Source organism: Pterocles gutturalis, unplaced genomic scaffold (assembly GCF_000699245.1).
Source record: "Pterocles gutturalis isolate BGI_N339 unplaced genomic scaffold, ASM69924v1 scaffold45804, whole genome shotgun sequence".
In the NCBI taxonomy this organism is placed as follows: Eukaryota; Metazoa; Chordata; class Aves; order Pterocliformes; family Pteroclidae; genus Pterocles; species Pterocles gutturalis.
In genome coordinates this window covers 1-20755 of record NW_010132430.1, presented here as the reverse complement: position 1 = coordinate 20755, position 20755 = coordinate 1, and the positions used below count along the sequence as shown (strand labels likewise).

At 45.6% G+C, this 20755-nt stretch overlaps 1 protein-coding gene across 1 annotated transcript in view; it reads right to left on the bottom strand.

Annotated features, from left to right (window-relative positions):
- LOC104467197 (hexokinase-1-like) overlaps nucleotides 1–17747 on the bottom strand; it is a 29331-nt gene extending 11584 nt beyond the window's left edge. The window contains 8 exon segments of the mRNA XM_010080884.1: nucleotides 820–1053; nucleotides 2939–3094; nucleotides 3286–3469; nucleotides 3561–3660; nucleotides 4952–5047; nucleotides 7679–7798; nucleotides 12532–12680; nucleotides 17589–17747. Of these exon segments, the coding sequence (XP_010079186.1) occupies nucleotides 820–1053; nucleotides 2939–3094; nucleotides 3286–3469; nucleotides 3561–3660; nucleotides 4952–5047; nucleotides 7679–7798; nucleotides 12532–12680; nucleotides 17589–17730 (1181 nt within the window). The 5' untranslated portion in view covers nucleotides 17731–17747.
- Between the last annotated feature and the right edge of the window lie 3008 nt (nucleotides 17748–20755).

Genomic DNA, 20755 nt, shown 5'->3' with positions numbered 1-20755 from the left:
ATGCTGCTCTGATCCCCTCTCCTGGCGTCATCAAGCTGTCCTGAAATCACACTGGTTTAGATAGCGTGGGGAAACAGTTCAGAAACAAAAGTTGCCCATGTATGTTATCTTAACACACTGTAGACATGTCCATCTGGAAAAGCTAGTCAAAATAGCATTCCTGGAAATCTTTTTGTTTGCCAAAAATTCATGTTTTTCTTTAACTAAGGAAAATATTTTTTCAACAAAATAATGAGAAACTGAAAATTAAACATTAAACATATTTCTCCTTTCAAAAGTTTCTTCATAAATGACACTCAACCCTCCTAGCCAGCTCCAATGCAAAAGTACGTCCCCTTCTGCTATCCTTCTGCTCCCCTTCGGTACCTACAGCTAAATCCTACAGCCGAGACTGGAAACTGACTTGCTATCAGCAGTTATTATTTACTACATCATAGAATCATAGAATGGCTAGAGTTGGAAGGGACCTTCAAGATCATCTAGCTCCAACCCCCCTGCCATGGGCAGGGACACCTCCCACTAGCCCAGGTTGCTCAAAGCCTCATCCAGCCTGGCCTTGAACACCTCCAGGGATGGGGCATCCACAGTTTCTCTGGGTCTGTTTTTTTTAAAATCTCACCCTATTTGTTCAGTTAAAGACATCTCTCCAACCCCCTGAGCTCCCCATTCAGACCAAACCCCCTCGCCCATGTTTCAGCTGCCTTATCTCACACCCAAACTGCACGTCTAGGTGACACCTTGGGGTTACATGCTCAACCCTTTGCAAACCAGAGGCCATGGCAAGTGAAGAGTATTAACAGCAGGAGCAGAGGGACTCACTGCGGATGCATCTTGTAGAGGGAGCCATCGACCCCCACGGTGGTCCGGAGGCGGCCAACCCCTTTGTTATCCCTCAGCTGGTTGAGGATGGCACCCAGCGTGGAAGCTACCAGGTTGGCTGAGCGGAAGGACACGATCGTGCAGACGTGCTGGACGGCAATGCAGTCCTCGTGGGATGGCTCCACCCCCAGGCGGGTTAAAATTTCTTTGGCTTTGTTCAAACCTTCTTTGCTCCTACAAAGAGAGAGCAGTAAAGGGTGTATCTTAGTGGGGGAGCTATAAAATGCAAGGCAGAGGTGCATACAACCATGCAAGTCCCTGCCTGGGGTTGAGAATGGGGTCAGAAAAAAAAATTCTTAGGGATCTGGACTGGGAAGCTCCATGAGGCTTGAAATAAAATGCTTTAAATATGCATTCATTCACAGATAGAAACAGCTTTCCATTAAAGGCTGGTCCAAACACGCCACCTACAAACCATGCAATTCCAGGTACTATAGCAGCCACCCTATGGAAGGATTACTCCCATGTGTACCCAAGAGCCTGCCCTCCTTCAAGTTTGTTTCCCACAAGGCAACAGCTACCTCATGTCACTGGAAACCAGACAAACAATAATCCCTCCAACACAGACCACATTTTCCTTGTGCCAGATGGTCAGACCAAGTCTTGTACCGAGCAAGCAGAGCAGCAACCCCATGACAGCTCCTGCAGTGCATCCCCAAGAAGATTAGCAACTTCCAAGCACTTTTACAGACCTGGAGAAATTGAATGCTTTTTCCTTACACTGATGCTTTAGACTTCAAACAGCTTCTCCTCTCTGGAGCAGGAAGCACCAGCCCCACAATTCAGCACAAGCCTAAGCGTTCACCTAATCCCACACTTGCTTGTTCATATGTCTCAAGACACTAAGCCCAGTGTGAAAAACAAAACCCCGAGCGAAGGTTGCCTAAGTGATTTCATCCTAATGGGTCTCTTTCCAGACTTTTACAACCTCACTGGATTTCTGCCTCTTGCACTGCCTTTTCCCACGTTAGCACCCAGCCTGAGAGCAAAGTTTGTGGCAAAACTTATCCGTGTCCACCTCAATCATTTACGAGACAAAAACACAAGGAATATATCTTGTCATTACTAACGGCACCCCATACATCTTTTTAAGGACTACTGCATCTTGCTAGCATCAGCTAGAAATTTGAAGCTGCACAAGGATGTGCCCCCCACTTATAACCAAAGTGCTCTTCAGGGAGTGACAGGGGATTTCATAGCAAATTTTGCTCTTAATAACGGAATTTCTCAATAACTGCATTTTTCCCATTGTTGTTCAACATTACATTGGTCCACTACAGGGACCTCTATGGTTAAGACAAACGAACACACACATTTAATGGAAAATTGTTCAGATGAGATGGTCTGCAGGGACAGGAGTAAAATGGGGCAGGGGCAACAGGCACTGCAGAAGTTACTGGCTGTTCTCCTGGCATTGCACTCGCAATCAACAGTACTGATATACACGTGTACCAAAATCAGCAGCACTTGTAAAAGAAAAGCCAGCCCAATGACTACAGGACAGACTATCCCAGTGATGTCAATTTTAAAAATGCAGGGGGGGAGAGCCAATCACTCCTGACCAAAGGGGTGATGACACCATAAGAAACCAACTGGCGCATAGCTCAGAGGTCACCACGTAGCACCCGGCACTGCCTACGAGACTGAATGCTCTGCCTTGTCACGCTTGTTTTCTTCCTGCCCAGCGATTCCGTGGAGACAGCAAGGAGCAACACAAGTATTTGCTCGGAGGCACTAAGCCAATTCACTGCCACATTTAGCTGCAGGATAGTGACTTCTGAGTTTTTATGAAGAGAGCGAGAGGTAGCACAGCACATACCCTGTAGCTACACAGACTGGTAGGTTTTCATACTTCCTCCCAACACAGGAAAATGAAGAAATCTCAGAGAGGACACAAGCCATCTGCTGGGGGTCCATACATGCCAGCTCTGCACCTGTGCTGGAGGATGGCAGCCACCCCCAGTGTAGCACATCTCCCCACAAAGCGAAAAGAGATGCTGGAAAATTAACTTTCAGAGTCACTGTGAACCCCAGGGGGTGAAACAGGACAGGTACTTACTTTTCTATGGCAGAAACGTGCTTTGTCTCAAACTTCCCTTTGGTGAGAAGCTCAGGGGTGATTCTCCCCTCAAAGAGCAGCCCCTCCTTGGCCATCTTCACCAGGATGAGTCTCACCAGCTCTCCCATGTACATCCCACTGACCATCTTCTCAAACCTGCAGAAGAGCACAGCAGCAGTCACCCAGCAGGCCACAGGCAACACTGGGAGGCAGAGCCCAGCTGCAGTTTGCCTCACCATGGGCAAAGCTGAGCTTGCTTGAACTGCTGAATTCATAACACAAGTGTAAAAGGGAGCATGGAGTGGAAAGCAAAAGCAGCAAAGCTCACAGACAACTGCCTCACTCACAGCTGCTTCCCAGGATTAAGGGATCCACGGTCAATCTCTCGATCAAACTCGGTCCTGATGTCTTCTAGTGAGCCATCATCTCCAAAGGCCCCCCACTCCGTGTTAATGCACATCCTGCCCTCATCCCCTTCCACCAGGTCGATGTGCCGCATCTCCTCCATGTAACAGGCATTGGTGCCAGTGCCTTTAGGGAAAGGACATCAGAAGCTGCTAACCAGACAGGCCAGGCAAAAGGAGAAAACCTACGTGCATGCTACAGTGGCAATGTGCGTTACCAATGATCAAGCCAACTTCGCAACGCTGGTCATCAAAACCACAGGTCATCATAGTCCCAACGGTGTCATTCACAACAGCCATGATATCTGCATCGTAGTCCTGATGGAGAAACAAAACGTTACTTGGCCCATATGGCTTTTCTGGAAAACAGCTTGTGTTTATCACTGGTTTGCTTATATCAACTAACTTCACAAGGAACAGTAGACAAATAATTTAATCTCTTTTAAATATCTTTTTAAATACCACCTGCTCATCTTTTTCAATATCACCTGCTCTGTCTGCCGGTTCCCTATCCCACGTACCCAAGAAGACAATGAGAGCAGACTAATGTACTAAGCAAACAATAAAACAGCAGTAGCAAAATTCTAGAGAGCAAAGACCTGCTCTCACAGAAGCACCCTTAGGCAGGAAAGAAAAGGGCTATACGTGAGGGATGGAGGAACTCTTGCAGTTAAACGTCATGGAGTAATTTGATGCAGGTGCTTGAGGAGTCAGTCTAGAAAATATTCCCAAGTTACGTATTTCTCATATAATTCACTTAAAACATCTAGGAGTTTTATTTCAAGCTAAGATTTTAATATAAACATATAAGCAAATAATGTAATTAAAAAAGCTATCCAAATGACGTGCAGTCACTCCTTTCCAGCTTCTTCAGTGTGTTATTCTACCTGTCTAAGTCTGATGATAGTAACTGACTACAGCAATGCTGCTCAGTGATAATAAAACTTGGGTTTTCTTAAGAGTCCACAACTGCCCAAAGAGAGCAAATACTGCCCACTTTCTGATTAATTTGGATGCTGAGTAATCAACATATCACCTGGCTGCAAGCATTATGCAAAGCCAAATTCATTCCATCTCAAGCTCAGTGCCTTTTTATTTGTATAGATCAGCAACCTGGTCACCTTCACCCTCTACAAAATCAGCAGTGAGGGACTGCAGGGAGCAACACAGCTCACTGAGCTTGAAATCCCCCTTCTCTTCTACTCTGCTCCTTTCCTGCTTCCAGTTGCACAACTCAGCTGAGTCCAGACCACAAGATGCAGTTTCTCAGGAATGGGACATGTCTGTATCACTGCAAAGCTGCAGCACTGACACACAGCACTTTCTTAGTTTTTGGAGAGTGATAAAATCACTGAAGGTTGCCAGGCACAAACCACAACCTAGTAACTCAGTTCTGTGCTATGAGGAAAACCACAGCTTGCACGCAGCAACTCTGACATATTTTTATTTTCCCAGCAAACAGTAAAACTGCCCACCTTCATGCAAGAAAGCAGAGCTGCACCATCACTTGGATCACACACTCGAATCAGTGACATGAAGGGTGGTCCCTGACATAGAAATGCCAGTTTTCTGTGATACAGAATTTAAAAAAGAATGAAGTACAACTTACCCCACGTTTCTTGATGGCCCTGTTAAGCAGCTTCACAACATCTGCTCCTTCCACTCCACTTGCTTTGAAGCGCTTCGTCCATGTTATGAGAATACCCTGACAAAACAAGAGAGCAATATTCGACAGGATGCCACCATAAGACAAATTGATTTTTTTTTTCCCCTTGAAAACAAGATTTTATACTTCAAATGCATCTTCAGGTCACTTTTCTTATATGACGTTAACAACCCAACCCATGACAATTGGTGGTCTTTGATTCTCATTACAGTAAGCTGAAAGTTGGGAAATTGTTTTCCCCTCCCTTGCTAGAAAATGGCTTTTGCATTTTGTATTTTTCAGCCCCCTCTTCTCCCTGTTACTCCTCGACAGCTTTTCTTGGAAAACCATTTAATCCTTTTGGGCCATGGAAATTGACTGCTTTCAGAAAAAGCTGACTGTGCGGGACTGACTAAAGAGAAGGGGTGTGATGTTTGCACGTCCAGGACTCAGCTGTGGCGGGTATCTGACTGCTGCACTTTTGCTGCCTGAAGTCCCAACAGCCCAGGCTTGTTTCAGCACATGATCGTGTTTATGGGTTAAGGCAAATGGAAATACTGGAAATGTAGCAACAACGTATGTCCCCGACTTACAGCATGGATCAAAAAGGACATCCTGGTATTGAATTCCTTGTCTGCAAACTGTCATAAAGAGCCTGCAAATCCCCCAAGGTAACGACTACATCTGATTTTTTTCTACTTAGATCATGCCTAGCTGATTCAGAGCATTCACTAAATAACTAAGTAATAATAAAAGAAAGAAAAATGCATTGACAATATTCAACAGGAAAGACAACTCAAATCAGCTCAGCTTTTCATATCCATCACAACATTCACATCTATCACAACAGGAGTCCAAGAAGCCAAAAACCAGAAAAGCTGAAGCCTATAGGCACAAGCAGCCATTGCCCATGTGTACATTTGCCCATATCTCAGCTTAAAAATCAACCACAACTTGTGCACATTCACCCTCCCAACTGGAATTGCATTCCCACCCAAAGCTACGGGGGACAGAGGGACTAGGGGAGCTCTTTCCAGACCAGGAGGTATTCCTACCACTGAACCACAAACTCAGTTTGCCTAAGTTTTGCCACTGTGCCATCCTCATTATCATCATTTAGAAACCCAGCAAAGCCCTGCGCTGCTGCACAGGAAAACCACGGGCAAAGCCCACTCTGCAGGCGACCAAAAAGGCTCCTTGGTCCACGTTACTTTTATCATTCAGGAAACCAGTCAAACCACACTGCAAAGAGCAGCTCTTTCTCAGTGTGACCAGCCACAGTGCCGGAAAGAATTTCTGGTTTGCAGTAAGGCCTTGGCAGCAGAGAGGGAGAGCAGTGGGGTTGACAAAGGCCCAACCGTGGGGTGCCACCTTGTCACTCTCGGAGAAATCAGGGACCACCCTGCCTCCTTCTGCTCGCCAAGCATCAAACCAGCACCCAGGCAAGCACAGCCTCACAGAAGCAGCAATCCAGGAACAAATCTGGCCCACAGAATCCAGAAAACATATTTTTAAGTGTGCAAAATATCATAAAAACTCTCAGAAAGAGTCCACCCTACCATCACTCATCTGCAAGCCTCTGCAGGTGTCCCCAGCCCATCCCACATGCTCTCTGCCTGCCCCTGCCCCACACAAGCATAACTTCATCCCAGCTAACTTAAATTTTCACAAGGACAACTCGAAATTTACACCCTCATCCCCAGCACAACTCTGCTGCAGTGATCAGTCTGCGCCTTACCATGCACCACAGCCAGATCACAGAGTTGCACCAAAATCAACTCATCTCTTCTCAAGTGATGCAGGAAAAGGCAGCTCTCTGCTCTTAGCTACGTTCAGATGCTGAGTTAGTGAACACCCCTGGTTTTGGCTCCAGAAGTGTGAAAGCTGCTTCCCAGCTCCAGAAGTATGAAATGTAATAAAAGTCATGTCTCCCCTGGCCCTCCTCGGTACCAACACATGGGGAGCTGTTGCACCAGGCTAACCTAGAGACCTGCAAGATAGAAAAGCAGGTCGTGCTTGAACGGTGCAACCTCTTCAGCGTTTTGTGCGGATTTAACTTTCATTAATTTGCTACCCCGTTGCCATAGCAATGCTGTACCAGGCGGCTGTTGAGTCACTTGTGATAGAATGAGCAAGAGAAGGAAAATACCACAGCATCCTTGTCATGGGAATCACATCAGCCACTTCATAGAGCGTTGGTTATTTCCATCCGTTTTTAAAGCACGTTGCTTCCAGGCGCCCTGCCCGATCCCCCTCGGTGCTGAGCATCCAGGCCGTAGCACGGCTCAGCACCACTGCTCAGCAGGGAGACCTTGATCTGGATCAGTGCGTGCTCTTGGGAAGTTCATCAAAATCTGAGCAAACGCTGCTGGGCGGAGTCCTTCCCAGTTACATCCCATGGAGAGGTAAAAAAGGCTGCACAGGAGGCTGACAAAACCGCTGCCGTGTTTACACAGTAAACCATCATACGAGGAGCTCATGCAGAGGCAGTACAAAACATCAGATGCCTCTTCGTCATCTGTTAACCAGCTCTTTCAGACAGGAACATAAACACAAAAATGAAGTCTGACAGTGAAATATAACACTCATTTATCCCGAAAATGAGACCTGTCTGGAATATGCCTTTCATAGCAGGGTTTTAATAACATGGTAGCTCTTCTACGTAATAAGAAAATTGTGAAATCTTCTTACCTCATCTAGTTTGGATTGTCGACACGGGAAAGAAAATGTAAACCCTACTGGTAATTTCTTGTCTTTGATTTGTTGTTTCTCCATAAAGTCTCCAAGGCATTCAGCAACGTGATCAAAAAGCTACAAGAAAATGAAAAATACAAAACAGCATAAACAAAAAGAAATAAAACAACCATGACTAGAGATACAGTTTCAGGGCGAAAGTATTTCAAACTGCATACGAAAACTGTACTGGGTGAGGGGAAGAGGAAAATACCTGCTCCAAATTTTTAAAGATTTATAAATGAGATACCTACGAAAATACTCTCAGGCAGTGTAAATTACCACCTTAGTAGTTAATAAATTATGAAATACATTGTCCTTTCACACACCTAATTCTGCATGGCATCTTTTACACCCATATAAAAACGCTTTTCCTGAAAAAAGTGGCACGTGGCTCTCAACCCTGCCATAACCCTCATTTGATGAGAACAAAAATGTTCTTTTAACCTTTCAAGAACAGGAAGGAGCATCTCAAAAGAACATTTTGGATCCAGTCTCACATGAGGCTGAGTACTTTTACAGCTAAGAGAAGATCAACATCTGCTTCACTCAACCATTTCCGAGACTAAAGAAGCCAGCGCTTTGCGGAAGCCACCCAAAAGGACACCATCACAAATCTATTCCTAAAGCACACAACAAACAAACAAAAAGGAAACCCAGGGGATTTGTCTAAATATTTTACATGGTCTGAGACACAATCCAAAATGGGAACATTTTCTGCATTTTTTATAATGCTGAACGATGCAGGCAGCCTGCCCCAGGCTTGCGGGTACAAATTCCCACCTAGCCACCTTGATGGCCCCTGGGCAGTGCCCTGTGACAATGGCATCACGAGTGCCTGACAGCCAGGCCAGGAGCCAGGCCACATGTGGGCTTGAAGGTGAAGGGTGTCTCTCGCACCAAGGTATTTGGAAAGCCTCTCAGGTAGACTGCAACACTCGAAGCCAAAATCTAGCCCTGACAATTCAAGCAACAAAAATACATGTTTGTATCGACCAGTATCCAAAAGCCAGACATGCCTTGAACAGATCCATACCAGAAATGGATGTCAAACCTATTTACAAGTCACCACCTGCCCCAGAAGATAACTGTGCTTCACATTTTAACTCCCTGCAAAAAAAACCAACCAACCAAACAAAAAAAACCCAAACAACCCGATCTGCAGCATTGGTGGGATGAGGCTAGCAGAACTGCCCAGAAGACTGGAATAATTGGGAGGGAGTACAAAAAGCTATCTGTTGGTTGCAGTTAGCCTGCACAGCTTTATCAAGAACAATTTACAGAGTCTCAGAGAGATGGGAAAGCACTACAGACAGGCTGCAGCAATTGCAAAAAAACAAGAGGAATATTTTGCCATTCAAAGCACATCAAGAAGCAGTGTCTGTAATGTCACGATTTAACAAAACACCTGAAACTCATTCCTAAAACAAGGTCAGATTTGATTAAGCAGAAGTAGTTTCCCAGGGAAAATGTTGCCATTCACTGTCCTGGGCGAATCAAGGACATTTCACTGAGCGTACGCAGGAAAACATCATGGGAAAGCAACCTAGGCTGCTACACTTCCATAGGGCTATTTTCAGCTGTCCAGATAAGGGAGAGAGAAAATGGAGTTACAAAAAGAACTGTAGTTAAATAATAAAACATGACAACTTCTGCAGGAGGATTACAGAAATAACAGGGGTATATGTTTTTATTATGCTCTCCATCTGAATGTAACTTGCTAAATACTCAATCCTACTAAACTTTCAGCTGCTCCCAGGATTACAAAAGATAACCAGAGGCCAACCTCAAACCCCTCAGGAATTCAGAGAGCAGGAAGCAGAAATATTGACTCTGGATGTTGTTACGAAAATCCCTCTCATGCAATGAACCACAACTGTATAGAGAAGAGACCGGACCTGCTTTGTAAAGTCCAACTGTGCTCCCAAAGCACTCCGGAAAGTCCATGCACCTGCCGGTGTTTGCCCGTGCAGTCCCGGCACGACCTGCTGAAGCTAACATGCTTTGTGAGCTGGCGCGCACGCTTGCTGCAAGCCATGCACCGTGAGTCATTAGGGCTCCAGGCTGGCAGTGGGGTGCGCGAGCGTAACCCGTGCCCCAGCCTGCACAGGCAAATGTGATTAATTATTAGCCACATTCTTGACATGACAGTAGCAGCATCTAGTCAGTGATGCACAGTCTGACTGTGCTACTGTTTTTAATAAAGCACAGAGGGAAGGCACTGCTCAGCAGCAGAAAGAGAGAGAAAGGCATTTATTAATTTTGCTACCATTGATGGTAGTAAGATTTTTCGTAAGGAGACTCAAGGAAGCATCTATACGTGCCCATGCCCATATTGACATCCAAACCCAATATTGTATCAAACATCAAAGAGACAGACAAAGTGAACACTAAAGCCAAGAGGAAAGGACCAGACAAGTTTTACACCTTTATAGACCTAAAGTGATACAAGTGATACAACCACAAGACTCTGAGCGATATGATATCAGGCTTCATTACTTCCTCTGGCCATGAAGTTGCCTGCTCAGACTGGGCTCTACAAGGATGCATTTGGCTGGCAGCCAGCAGGCTTTGGCAAGCAGCTGAAGATCTGAGCTCAGGCTCAAGCCCCTGAATGAGGAAAATTTAAGGAGCAAGGAAACCACTGCTTCAGATGGGGAGAACAGCCGTAAATCCATAACCTACCACCAGCGGCAGCAGAATGCAAAAACAAACACTAAAATCAAGCCTCAAGGCACATTCCATTTGCTGAGTTGACACGGAAGACAGGCTTTTTCCAAATTTTAGACCTGCTGTTACACTGCCAAAGTCAATGAGAGTTTTGCCCTTGACTTTGACAGGAAACTGTCTCTGTCTGGCAAAGCTGTCAGCCCGTGCCTGACAGACAGGCAAAAATAGAAGTTTGAACGCAATTAAGTAGAAAATATCACAAAATTAACCATGACAGTGAGACATGAAGCCATAAATTGCAATCCATCCAATAAGCTGATTATGTATTAGGCTTTAAAAGTATAACTCACTGAAGGTAATGACACAGCTTGCTGAAAAACATATTATTAGCCTACCTGCACAGGCAGTGCAGTCCAAGTATTCCACTAATCTGGCTCAGAGTTTTCAGAGAACCTCAACTGTGCACATCAGTCATAAGCAACAAATCATCACCTGCCTACACACCTCCTGGGCATCCGCCATGCCTCCCTGCAAAGGCTCACAGCAAGCGTTTCAGTCGTAGTTGGATATTGTCATGAGACAACTTTGAAGTTAGATGCAATTCTGATGATACTTCCAGTTTTCCTCTTCTTTTCCTGGCATTTAAATATGGCAGCAGCTGTCCCCCAGGGTCAGTGGAAGCCTTGCTCGCCTCTCTTTCAGTTTAAAAGCCATAACAAAGCCTATCAGCCTGAGATCCACACTGCTGTTTCCCAATGATGGTTCCCAACAGCCAAACGGCCTTCAGATATTTAAAAGTTAAAATATAAATACAACAAAGCCCTGGAAGAATGCAGACCTGATATCTCCTTTCCTGGCTTCTCCTTACACTCTTATCATGAGTCTTCATCAAGTCTTGCCTTAAGTCTGCCTGCCTTCCCTCCCCAGGACAGATACTTGCCCCCAGGGTGTGCAGGCAGCAACCCCACACTCTAAACCTGCCTCCGGGCAGCCCACTCCACTTCCCTGCCTCCACCAGCAACTGGCAGCTCAGCTCAGCTCCCCTCCAAACCTGTCCTGTGGGAAAGCCACTGCATGACCTTTTGGCCAGATAACACAGTAATAATGGTAGAAAAGTATTTACAAGAAAGGTATTTTATTGCTGTTGTTCAGATAGCACAGCAATGCTTCTATCAGTGCTACTTATGGGCCATGATTGCCATCTTACACTCACTACTGCATAAGAACACACCAGCAGTTATTAGATACATAGGTTAAGGGTAGCAAGGTGACTACAGAAAATACATTAAGGCTATAAATGCTGTTTTTGTACAATTTTACTTTTTTTTCCTCTTTTGTTTATTCTTCTGAAACAAGCTGTAAGTTTCCTGCAGGTCTCTTATACTCCTAAACAGCACTTCATTCTAGTAAAAACTGTAAGAAACTTCCTTTTTCCAAGAATGGAAATTCTCATTTGTCTTCCACTGACACAGAGACAAATCTGTCAGTAAAACATTTATTGTAATCCACTTCCTGATCATAAAAAAAAATAAAATATTCCTAAGAACCCAATCTGAAATCCAAGTAAATGGATCCAAATTTTGTCTAGTCTTGGAACAAGGGAGATTTAAAAAACCCCATGATCTATTCAGCAAAAATTAAGTTGAAGTTGTGCCAAAACATTCTATCAGCTTCCTGTAACTTTTCTAACGTACTTGTACTCTTCATGAATGCTGAGTCGCTCAGACTGCCAGGACAGATATGTGGCTGTCATGAGTATTTCTATCCCTCATCTAACATTACAACTGCAGGGTTGCTCCAGCTCGTCGCTTACAAAGACCAAGTTGTATTCCTCATCACCATTCCTACCTGTGGAAAGTAACTTTACTACAAAAGTCAGAATTTTTACTTTTAGGCCACTTTTCCCCAACTCAGACAAAAGTCTCTGACACAATGACAGCAGATTGGCAGCACTCATGCCTGTTCTATTACACTAACTACTGCTTATTTATTTTCAGTATCAACAAAGAGCTGTAGCCGAGTCTGTGCACATTGTAGGTGCAACTGTTAAGATGCTAAGGTCACTCTTGTGGTGTTTTTCTGAAACGGCAGTGTGAAAGCAGTAAATCTTTAGAGACACATCCAAAGCAAGAGGTGCTTACCCGCGTTCCACTGCCATGCATGATATCTTCAGGCGTATTATAAATTTCACTTTCCATTTGTACCGTCTGCTTTTTTTCATGTGATACCTTCACCCGCAGAATTCGGAAATAAGAACCACCAAGATCCAGTGCAATGAAATCTCCTTTCTCTATGTGGAAAACAAGAAACAAGTGATTAAAAATTGTATGCAGCACAAATCTGGGAAACATCAAGCTCTGTTAAGTACAATGAATAGGCAAACACCCAGTGCCTACAGCAAAGAAGTTCTAGCTGCAGGGCATCAGTCTGACTCCCTACAATTTAACATGAAGTTGCAACAGCAACGCCAACCACCATTGACACACGGCCAACTGCAGTGAGGATTTATCCAAAAAGAACGCACAGTCTGTATCCAGATCTCATGATGAAGCTGGCAGAGCAAAGATCTCAGGAGAAAGCCAAAAAGATGTTGAAAACGGAGACAGTAAAATGAAGGGATGTCAGACCACTGATGAGCAGTCTTTTGCTGTAAATGAACCTGTGTCATTCTGGCAAACAGCAGCAAATGGTGGCTGCATTGTGCAATACTCTAAAATCAACAAATTACACACTGATGTCGTTAAAGCAGGAGCCACTTATTTCACCCCGGAAGCAGAGATTCACTGGAAACTGTAGTCAGACAACAGAAGCCAGAGAAACAACAGTCCAAAAAATCACAGGGCGGCCCTGCACTGCTGCAGGAGTTATCCAGAAGTTGCGAACCCTTGCGCAGAGCTCCGAAATAACTCTGCTTTTTTAGTTAGGATACCTCTATCTCCCTTTGTGGTGGAGAGGGATCTGGATTTCAAAGGTCTGAAGTAAAATCCACTACTCCCCCACCTCCACAGACTTCAGGGTGTAATTCGGGCAACAGAGACAGGTGGTCGGGCTATCTGAGGAATGACACTTTCAGCACCCGCTGGAGAGCAAGGCAAATAAATTTGGCTGAACCACTTGTGCTATCTCGCCTTATCAAAGAGGGAACAAACAAAGACAGCAATCGTTAAAGTCTGCAGAAAGACAATATTTAGGGAAGCAGCACGCACAACTTATCACACAGGGGTGCATGTCCAGACTGCAGTCAATCACCGAGGCTCTTTGCAAACATCCGTGTCTGTGCACAGCATCCCTGGGCTCACTGAGGCTGCTCGGAGGGTGATGAAGCAGAGATGCACAGCACTTTCTCATCCTGATTTCCTCATCGAATTGTACTTTTCCACAGTGTCAGAAGCACCCCATGACACAGCAGGACGAGCTGCCTCCCCCACACATCCTGCACCACTGATCTGGATTGCCAGTTCCATCCTGCAGCACTCTTTGGCCTCTTTTCATAGAATCACAGAATTATAGAAACATTAAGGTTGGAAAAGACCTGAAGGATCATCAAGTCCAACCATCAGCTGCGGAAACTCAATTCACAGTGTCCACTTTGGTCAACGGCCCAACTCCAACCCACAGTTACTCCCCCTTATCTGGGGGATGCTCGGCGATCCCTGGCAACCCATGAGCATTCGGTCTTCCAACTTTAGACCACCAGTCACCAAAATAACAGGCATGCAATTTATCCACAAGGATTTACAGACCCAGACTTGCCTCTAAGATCACTACGCCCAATCTCAGACCAAAGCTCCTAAAGTCTAGGTTAGGACTCTGCTCCTCCTCATCGCCCCATGCACCTCCAGGAACCCCATCCCGCTCCGCAAAGCCTCCCTCGGGGCAGGATCTCCAGCAGGAACAGCCTAAGAGAGGCAAAGACACTGCAAAAGCCCTTACAGTTTTCCAGGGTCGCAGTGTAATACAGAAACAAAACACTGTCATGTGAGAAACCACAAAGAACAATAACCTCCGTATAGAAAAGTGTAGCAAAATGACAGCTGGAACCCAGAGCTCCTAACAATTCTCCTAACTTTACTGCATTGCAATGCAACTTCTCCTTCTTGCTGCTTAAAACATGGGCAAACTCAGAGTTTGCCAAAATACAGATCTTGCAGCACTTCCCCATGTGTTTCTGAGCAGTGTGGCTTTAAACATCGCTTTGCTCCAGCACAAATGTAATTTAAAATGTGACCATATCCAAGCTGTAGATGCAGTTCCCTTTGTTGAGTTTGGCGTAACAAATTCAGTAACTCATAATCCCCTTCCCCGCAACAAGACCGGAAGCAAAACACTTACCACAAGTGTCTCATTAAGCCAAATACCGAAATAAGCTTTATCGTATGAGTATCTTTGGTTGAATTGAAGCCATTACCTCCAATAAATAATGGAAAAATCAACATGGGACCAGATGGCCTTTTTTCAAGCCTAAACGCACCTTGGTACATACTTCAAACAAATACTGCACTTCAGAAATATCTTATCTGGCAGTAAATTAACAGATTAACAGATAAGCATCAAGCTCCTCACAAGAAAAAAATTATTAAGAATTATCCTTTTCAGTTAAAAAGAGGAACAAACTCTGAACTAGAATGTAAACCTTTATGCAAAGTAGCAGGTTTTTTTCAGTGTACTTCAGGAATTAAACCCAAGTAGCAGCATTTAATCTATGCTTTATAACACCAAGATGCAATCAAGCCTGCTGTAAATTAATTTAGGAAGATCCTTTGAAAGCATTTTGAATTAGCTTGAGATATCATTCTGGGCACTATGGACAAAAAAACTTGTGGCTTTTGTAAATTAAGCAGCTCTGAATGAAGCAAAAAACTCTGCTAACACGAATGTCTCCAGAGTCTCCAAAATTGTCACTCAAAAGCTCCTTGTTACTAAAGTACACAAGCACAGATCTGAAACTAAACAACAGTATTTTTTCTGAATAGTCAGCTCTCATAATAATAATCAGGCTGAGAGGAAAGAGCTTACAAGGCAGTAATTAGAGACAGGCCAGGGAAAAGGGCAGGCTTTCAGCCTCTGGCTTTTATGGAAGGACAGCTGAAGGCAGAAACTGCCATCACCCGGGAGCTGAACCCATACTTTGGGCACAGCAACACAGACACACCCACGAGGGCCCCCCCAGAGCCTTCTGAAGGAAGAGGGAAGGAGGCTCTGCGCCTGCCCTGGCTGCATCTGTGCAGGATGTGGCAGGCACGCGCAGGTGAATCAGGGAAAGAAGCGCCCTAATACCCACCCACCGCACACATTGCTCATACCTGGGGTCACAACATGCCTTTTCTAGGCTCATAGTGGAATGGTTTTGCCTGCATTTCTAACAGCTATGCAAGAGATTCTCACAACATGCGTATACAGATTATTATCGTATTATACAGGAATTGTCCAGGGCAAAGCACCGCCTTGCCCTAACCCATGCTGCAAACACACTGCCCACAGCATGCCTGTCCTGGAGAGGCCTGCAGGCCCCAAATGTGCCCAGGATCAAGAACTGAGCACCCCATGCGCAACACACAAGGTTGCTTTTTGAAGTAGTTGTGTAATACATGATCTGAAACTAATGCCTTGATGTACAGACACACATACACTCAGACCAGGGCTACCCACTGCTCTGGCTCATGCTTGGTCCCAGCAGCATCCAGCAATCTCTCCCACTTCTCCTGGCCAGGCACAAGACCCCCTTTTCCCTGTGCTATATTGCATCTCAAAGTCTCCCCCGTTTGCACCACGGAACAATTTGCAAAATTATTTGACTTGCTGCAAGCAGCTCAGTTTTGCTAACCTGCAGTGCCTGACAGAGCAGAGTCCTGATGACAGGTCTGTACTCAACTGAACTCAAACACATGAAAGAAAAATAGGGGATTTCAGGGTCAGTAAATATGATGGGATTCCATGCAAAAGACCTCAAGTCACATCACCTGCAAACACGTCAAGCAACCTCTGTCTGTGACCCATCTGTGCATGGCAGCTTCTGTCTTTCTGAACAGGCTGCCTATTTCAACACAACCTTTCAACATCACGGCCAGTAGTGCTACATCAAGGGAAACACAGGATTCAAGTTTGTTCTCTCTTTGTTCTTTTTTAGACAGAATCACATTTCCACAAAAAAGCTTAAGGTGGCAGAAAGCAACAGCAAAGTAAAACTATCAAAGATTTCCACCTGCCAGCCAGCACCAACACAAAGCATCAGGCTTCATGTTCCTTCAACTCTAAGTTCTTGGTTGTAACTCAAAAAAAAAGCCTCAAAACAGGTAACCATGTTATGCAGTTCCTTCAACTGTGCAGTTTCTGCACACAGGGACATAATTTGTGGTAGGCACCAAACTACAGTTAACCAACTCATGCTACATGAGAAGGAAAATCCAGTGTTACCACTAAATAATAAACACTATTATATACTGTTTATAAATACATATATATACTCTTCTTAAATCTTTTTATAAACACTAAATTAAGTAATAGGGACAATCTTGGTCTCAAATACCAATACAACATCGTTTGGTTTCTGATAGCTCTTTGTGCCACTTTTATCAGGTACAGTGAGCACGGAAAAAAACGAGTCCTACATCTGGATAGAAAAAGCTCAGTACAGCAGAGCAGCAGCTTTTGAACCATACACTCCAGCCTCCTTGAGTTCTGCCAGTTTGCCCTAAGACAGTCTACAAGAGGTAGCCACAAAAAGCAAAATGAAAGCCAGGAAACTCAAATTCACTACATAAAGTTGCACGTTTCCACTGGGGAAAAAATAAGGTGGAGTAGAGATGTTATGTCAAACAGCAGATGACTAAAAGCCACTGTATTTGTCAAAAATCTAGATCATGTGAGTGTGAATTGCATAAATTAAAAAATCTTCCTACGTGAAGTACTGACTGTTGGGCAGACAAATGTCAGTGTAAATGTACTGACTGTTGGTGGGCTGACTGCTAGGAAGGGCTCTTCTGTCGGCATGAAAGTGGGTTTGACACAGGAATCACAAAATCCTCCAGCATCTGTGGGAGCACACAGGCACACAGAGGGGAGGCTGTCTTCAAAATGTTGTCTGGGCTTGCCAGAAAGCAAATTGCTCTTGTTCTTGGTAGTGCATTGGTGTATTTCTAACAGGTTGCTGATGAGGCACACAATGTTTAATACGGAAAACAAATACTCAGCTCCTTACCTGAACCATCAGGAATGGACCTCACAAATGTAGGGAGCATCTTCACCGTAGCCGTTGGGTTAAAATCTCTGGAGAGGCCATTCTTCATCTCCCTCCTGAAGCGAGCCATAATGTCTATCAGCGTTTCGTCAGAGAGTCGCATGGCATAAAGGTATTTATCAATCTGGGGAAAAAGACAAACACCACCACAGAGTGAAAGACTGCCCTGAAGCACCTGGCAGAGCTATACCTTTCTATAACTGCAAGAACAGCATACAGCCCCAGCTTGGCCCCAGGGCTCTGCCCAAACTGACAACACAGCCACTTGCTTCATGCCCTGTCTTTCATAGACTCATAGAATCATTAAGGTTGGAAAAGACCTCAAGGATCATCAAGTCCAACCGTCAACCCACACCACCTAACTCACTAAACCATGTCCCTAAACACCACATCTACACATTTCTTGAACACCTCCAGGGATGGTGACTCCACCACTTCCCTGGGCAGCCTGTTCCAATACCTAATCAGTCTTCCAGTGAATAAATTTTTTCTAATATCTAGCCTAAACCTCCCCTGGCACAACTTGGGGCCATTTCCTCTTGTCCTATCACTCGTTACTTTAGAGAAGAGGCCAGCACCCACCTCACTACAACCTCCTTTTAGGTAGCTGTAGAAAGTGATAAGGTCTCCTCTCAGCCTCCTCTTCTCTCGACTAAACAACCCCAGCTCCCTCAGCCGCTCCTCATAAGACCTGTGCTCCAGACCCTTCACCAGCTTCGTTGCCCTTCTCTGGACCTGCTACAGCACCTCAATGTCCTTCTTGTGGTGAGGGGCCCAAAACTGAACACAGTATTGGAGGTGTGGCCTCACCAGTACCGAGTACAGGGGCACAATCACTGCCCTAGTCCTGCTGGTCACACTATTGCTGATGCAGGCAATCAAGGAAAACGTGAAAATGTTAGGACCTACGTGAGCTGAAGCCCACCCCATCCTACTGCTTTCCCAAGGCAAGACCCAGTCCCACATCACTCTGACTCCTCTTTTCCACACGAAACAGTCAGCCCACAGCCTCGCACCGGTATCTCCAGCCATCACCCCACTTCTCAGCTCCCCTGACTGTGAGCTGAACAGCTGAAGCTAAAAATCCCTCTTTTGGCACCTTGGCCCAGCTGGCTTGCAGTCCAAGCGGTGCCTTGCATTTAAAGCCATTCATTGTGAAGGACTTGCCACAGGGGTTTCAGGCCTACGTCCCAGGCTGAGAAGTTATTTCTGTGTACAGAACATTTTCCCTACGGAAGGGTCTGCTACAGACTCCAAGGCTAACACAGCCAGAGGGCCAGGAGAGGCAGAACTTGGCTGTGGGCAGGTAGTGTCTTCCTCCTCAAGATAAAACATCAAATTAGAAGTTGTTGACGTCTCCCTTGTGGCTTTCCAAGACAGGAACTTCATTTACCTCCCTGGAAAAAGGAGGCGGTTTCAGTTTTCCAACAGTTTTGCTTTCCATAATACTACACCCACCTTCAGGAAGAACGAGAGATGCTTTGAAGCCTCGAAAACACAATTTGGCCTTGGGGAGTTCTTTCTAAATGCACATGTCCCACCCCTCCTACCTCAGCTGCCAGTCTATTCTTGCCTTGTTCCATTATCTGCCTTGGAAATTTGGTTCTGCAAACAGCTCAGACTGAAGCCACACCTTTGGGATCACTTTTGCTTCCAGCTTAGCAGGACCAAGAAAATAAAACCCTGCCCATGTTTTCCGTCCTTGGCAAAACCAAAAAAGCTACCTCATTTTAAACCTGAGGCCATCTCTGCTCCAAGGCCACCTGTGCCTCCTTTGCTGCCCTGGAAGCCTTCAGAGCAACTTATCTCTCAACTGCCATTATGTCCTAGCAGGACCAATGCCAGTAAAATACCCCATGCGAAACATATGCATACAAGCACTCCATATACCGTGGACTTTGAGATGGTAAGTGATGAACAATGCCATTCACAAAGGAAATGCAGGCAATCAAAACATAATTAAATCCTAAACTGACCATAAAACCAGCACCAATTCAATTGTTCCTGCAGAAGGTACTTCTGTCTGCACGTAGCCGAGGTCTGCACCCAAGATAGTGTATCTCCCCAAGCCAGACGCCCTCCCACCATGACCAAGCACTTACAGAGATGAAGGAGGAGGGCACGGATGGATGGTGCTGCTGCGCGCAGCTACCCTCTCCGATCCCAAACCGCAGGGCTGGGGCGGGGGCAAGGCAAGCCTGAAACACTCTGCATAAGCTGTAAAGTGTGCAGTGCCATCGTTCACAGAGGAAGAGCACAACAGCCATCATACAGACACTATAGGGAAGTTACAGTGCAACAAAATGACAACCATGAGTTTTCTCCAGGAACCGGTGAAGCGACGGTGCAGGCGTATAGCTAAACAGAAGAGCTGAGCCCAGTCCCTGGCAGCGGACAAATGTGAGACCCCAGGGCAGGCCCCCCACATCCCAGCTGTGTCCTGTGCCGCCCCACTGGGCTAACAACCCTGTCACAGCGACAACCACTGCTGGCCACTGATGTTATTTCACTCGAAGAACAAAAACCTGGACAGGATGCACCCCCTCTGCAGCCCCAGACTGTGAGGATGGATGCTGAGGCTGGTGCCGGGCTGGGCAGGAAAGGCTCTCCTCCATAGCAAACCCTGCCATAGGTTTTTTTTATCAGAAACTGTCAAACTGTGATGTCAGAGCATGTCATTCCCTTTTAAAGGGCAGGGGGGAACAACCCCTTTTAAGGCTGAGCTTTCAGCAGCCCACGCCACCGCTCAGAGGCCTGATTCCCCAAATCTCCCAGCGAAAGCTACACTAACACGGCATTCACACCGTCAGACTTCACTCTGCAATTAAAACACCCCCGCTTCAGCATCCTCCTCCCAAAAACAGAGCTGAAGAATTCCCTCCCAACAAAAGCCCTGTTGTAAATACAGGTTTTGGCACTTGCAGGGTCAGGACCAGAGAAGCACATTCTCCCCCCTTCTGCCCCTATGCTACCCTCAGCAGCGAGAGAAAACGGGAGGGAGGGCTCTTTTTGTCCTCCTGCGAAAAACCAATGAGGGCCGTCAGCGCCCTTACATAATTGGGCTGGACCCTCCGACGATGCATCGCGTTGCATCTCATTGCATCGAGGCCATCTTCACCGCTAAGCCT